This window comes from Arachis ipaensis, chromosome B04, assembly GCF_000816755.2.
Source record: "Arachis ipaensis cultivar K30076 chromosome B04, Araip1.1, whole genome shotgun sequence".
Taxonomy (NCBI): domain Eukaryota; kingdom Viridiplantae; phylum Streptophyta; class Magnoliopsida; order Fabales; family Fabaceae; genus Arachis; species Arachis ipaensis.
This window is the reverse complement of record NC_029788.2, coordinates 6,916,729-6,919,961: the sequence shown is the minus strand read 5'-3', so window position 1 is coordinate 6,919,961 and position 3,233 is coordinate 6,916,729. Positions and strand designations below refer to the sequence as shown.

The following is a 3,233-nucleotide window of genomic DNA, read 5'->3' as shown; positions in this document are numbered from 1 at the left end:
AATTAAAGATTATAGCATATAATGAATGTGTGTTATTTTGAATAAAGAAAGGTGTAAATATAATTTCTTTGGTCATACGTCACTAACATCACTTTATTTTCTTAATTGAAGTTTGTTTTTATGATGTTAATATATTTGACAAGAGCGCTTAAGTTGATAAGTTGATAAAGGAGAGTTTATAATTAAGTGCAAATAAAGTTGATTTTTGATGAGGCATTTAATGGAAGGAGAAGCGTTGAACTTGATAATGGTATGGACAACAGCAGCAGCAACAGTATGCTACTGCCGTACGATCGGAAACTTCATCCCAAAGGGAGGGTCTTCAAGATTCGCCGCTATATTCCCCGCCATAGTGATCCTCCTCCTCCTCCCTCTCCGAGTCACCTCCGTCCACCTCGGCGGCCCCACCGCCTTCATCCTCTGCTGGCTCACCACCTTCAAGCTCCTCCTCTTCTCCTTCGGAAAAGGTCCCCTCCACCACCTCCTCCCCCTCCGCCAGTTCGTCCCCCTCTCCCTCTTCCCTATCAAATTACAAAACTACCCTCCTGAAATTCAAAGACCATCCCTCAACTACGCTTTCCCCACAGCGATTGTGGTGTTAGCCACTCTCATCCCTCTCTATACTGCCAAACAGAGTCTTCATCCAAAGTTCGTGTTGTTCTTGTACAGTCTCCACATGTACATTGGTCTCGAGTTCATCTTCTTCGTCTTCTCCTTCTTCACACGGAAGTTTCTCGGTGTTCAGCTGGAGCCGCAGTTCGACCAGCCTTACTTGTCCACGTCGTTGCAGGATTTCTGGGGGAGAAGGTGGAACATCGTGGTCCACAAAGTCTTGCAGCCCACGGTGTACCAGCCCGTCGTGACTGCCGCCACCCGTCTCCTTGGAACGAGGTGGGCGCCGCTCCCCGCGATACTCGCCACTTTTGCGGTGTCTGCCGCCATGCACGAGCTCGTGTTCTATTACATCAAGCGTGAGAGGCGCGGCGCGTGGGAACCGTGGGAGCCTTCCTGGGATGCCATTTGTTTCTTTATGCTTCACGGGACTTGTTTGGCTTTTGAGGTTCATTTCTTCCTAAAAAATAATAATAATTTATCTGTCTATATTCTTTATTGATTTGATATTATTATATTCATAAAGGTATACGTGTAAAAAATTGATAAAATATTGGCAGTTTAGAATTTCTGTTTTTCTAAACTCGTTCTGGTTGATTATGTTACTTACAGGTGGCAGTGAAGAAGTGGCTGAGGGCCAGGGGGAGCAAGTGGCGTCTGCCGGGAGTGGTGTCGTGGATTTTGACAGTGGCGTTTGTGTACGAGACAGCGTTGCGGCTGTTTTTTCCGGCGCTGGCAAGGTGCCGGGTTTATGAAAAGGCCATGGGAGAGCTGAATGCGGTAGTGGAGTTTGGGAAGGAAGTTTATGGCGTTTTGAGGTTTGCTTGTTTTCACGTGACTAGAAATGTAGAATGAGATTTGGGAGAACCCTTGAGTTCCTACTCAGTACATTTGTTTGATTGGAAAATCGAGCGTATTTTGGACATGCAGTTGAGGATCTGCATAGATTTTATTGAATTTATCGGAGGAATCATTTTAGATCCTTCAATTCGTTGTCTCTAATTTTAGATTTTGTTCAAGACATTTGTTAAAAAATTCACAAATGCAATAAAACCTTTTTTTTTTTTGTTAGTTTTTTTACTGTTTTATCAATAAATGTCCTGAAAATACAATTTAAAAATCAAAAGATAAAAACTTTGGTGATGTATTCTCGCTGACACAATGCACACACAATCAGGCTGCTACTTAACATATCCTTATGCTGACACTCAAAGTTGATGACTCATGACAGAGTTAGTAAAAAATTAAAAACAACATCCCACTTTAATAAGATCATGCAAGTATTTATCCAAATCAAATGTCCATGGCAATCCATAGATGATAGCGTTGACAAATATGAGTATTGTGCAAACCAAGACAGATTTGTGCTGCCAGAGACTTTATGAGAGCAAGTGCGAGTTTAATATCAGTATCAGGCAACCCTCTCCAAATGAATGCATCCCCACTTTTCGATGCCCTCATATGGATCTTAAATTCAGTCTTACCTTAAACTGTTTCCCCAAATTTATATACTAGCTTCTGAAACTGGTATATAGATAGATACCTAAAAGAATAACTTGGTAACTCTGGTTAATATGGAGGCAAAGAAGAATGCAATGGGGGTCCAAGTAGAAGCGGTGTTGGTGATAATGGTAGTGGTTATGGCTTCCCCTGCACTGAGTTGCATGCCGTCAGATGGTATGGGGTGCAAGGACTGCATAGTGAACCAGATGAGAAGTTCATGTCCCTCATGCACCCCAATCCTGCACTGCATGGCTCGGTGCTTGTGGGGTGGGGGTTCAAGGCCCGATTGCATCAGCAAGTGCGACTGCAACAAAGGCGGCTACCCTACACTCTCTGACTGCAAGAGATGCATGTTCAAGTGCAAATGCAACTGCCTCAATTAGCACCACCATCAACTCTACTACTCCACACCTAATCACCCACACTACTAGATCTAAAGGTACTATAACATGTGAGAAAATAAAAGTTTCTACTTCACCCTTAAATCGGAACAGTGGCAAATCCAATAGTTGAAGGATGCTGTACTTTGTGAACTATAACATCATATATTGTGTATTAATTTCATCAAATGCTATCTTAGTAGTATTTTAACAGATCTATACATGCTATTCATTTCACCATATAACACTTGCTAATTAAAGCACATATCTATAGAGACTAAAATATTCATACACAAGCAACAAAGTAACTTATACATGTTGAAGGGGGCAATTGAAATCAGGGTTCACGAAGGAACCTTTGAAGGCAGCGGAACCCTAAATATTGGGCGCAGAACTTATCCATATCATCGCCACCTCTCTCCCTGCAAACACTCTCTTCCATGTCTTCAATCACCTGGTCCCAATTCCTCACCAAAACGTCGTCGTAACTGTTCCACCAACCCCATTCATCGAACTTGCACTCGGACACGGAGTCCAGGATCTCCTGGAGGCTCACGATCCGGCGTGTTATCTTCCGGCGAGCTTCCCTGACCGTTGGATCGAATCCGGGGACGGAATCGAGAGTGAGGAGGAGGGACATGAGGGACTCGTTGATAGCGAGCTTCTGAAGTGGGTTGGTGCGGACAGCGTCCACGGTTTCTTGCCTCTGGATGAGGCGCTGGAGGCGGTCGGCCTCGG

At 43.8% G+C, this 3,233-nt stretch overlaps 2 protein-coding genes across 2 annotated transcripts; one reads left to right on the top strand and one right to left on the bottom strand.

Moving 5' to 3' along the window:
• Positions 98-1,677, top strand: LOC107638688 (probable long-chain-alcohol O-fatty-acyltransferase 5). The gene is made up of 2 exons (XM_016342043.2): positions 98-1,060; positions 1,225-1,677. Exons 1-2 carry the CDS (start codon positions 209-211, stop codon positions 1,465-1,467), a joined length of 1,095 nt encoding a protein of 364 aa, XP_016197529.1. The 5' UTR covers positions 98-208; the 3' UTR covers positions 1,468-1,677.
• Positions 1,997-3,233, bottom strand: LOC107638687 (BAG family molecular chaperone regulator 5, mitochondrial; the record flags this gene model as incomplete). Its single annotated transcript, XM_016342042.2, is given in 1 exon segment — positions 1,997-3,233. A coding segment is annotated over 1 exon segment (401 nt), but the record flags the coding sequence as incomplete, so codon positions are not given.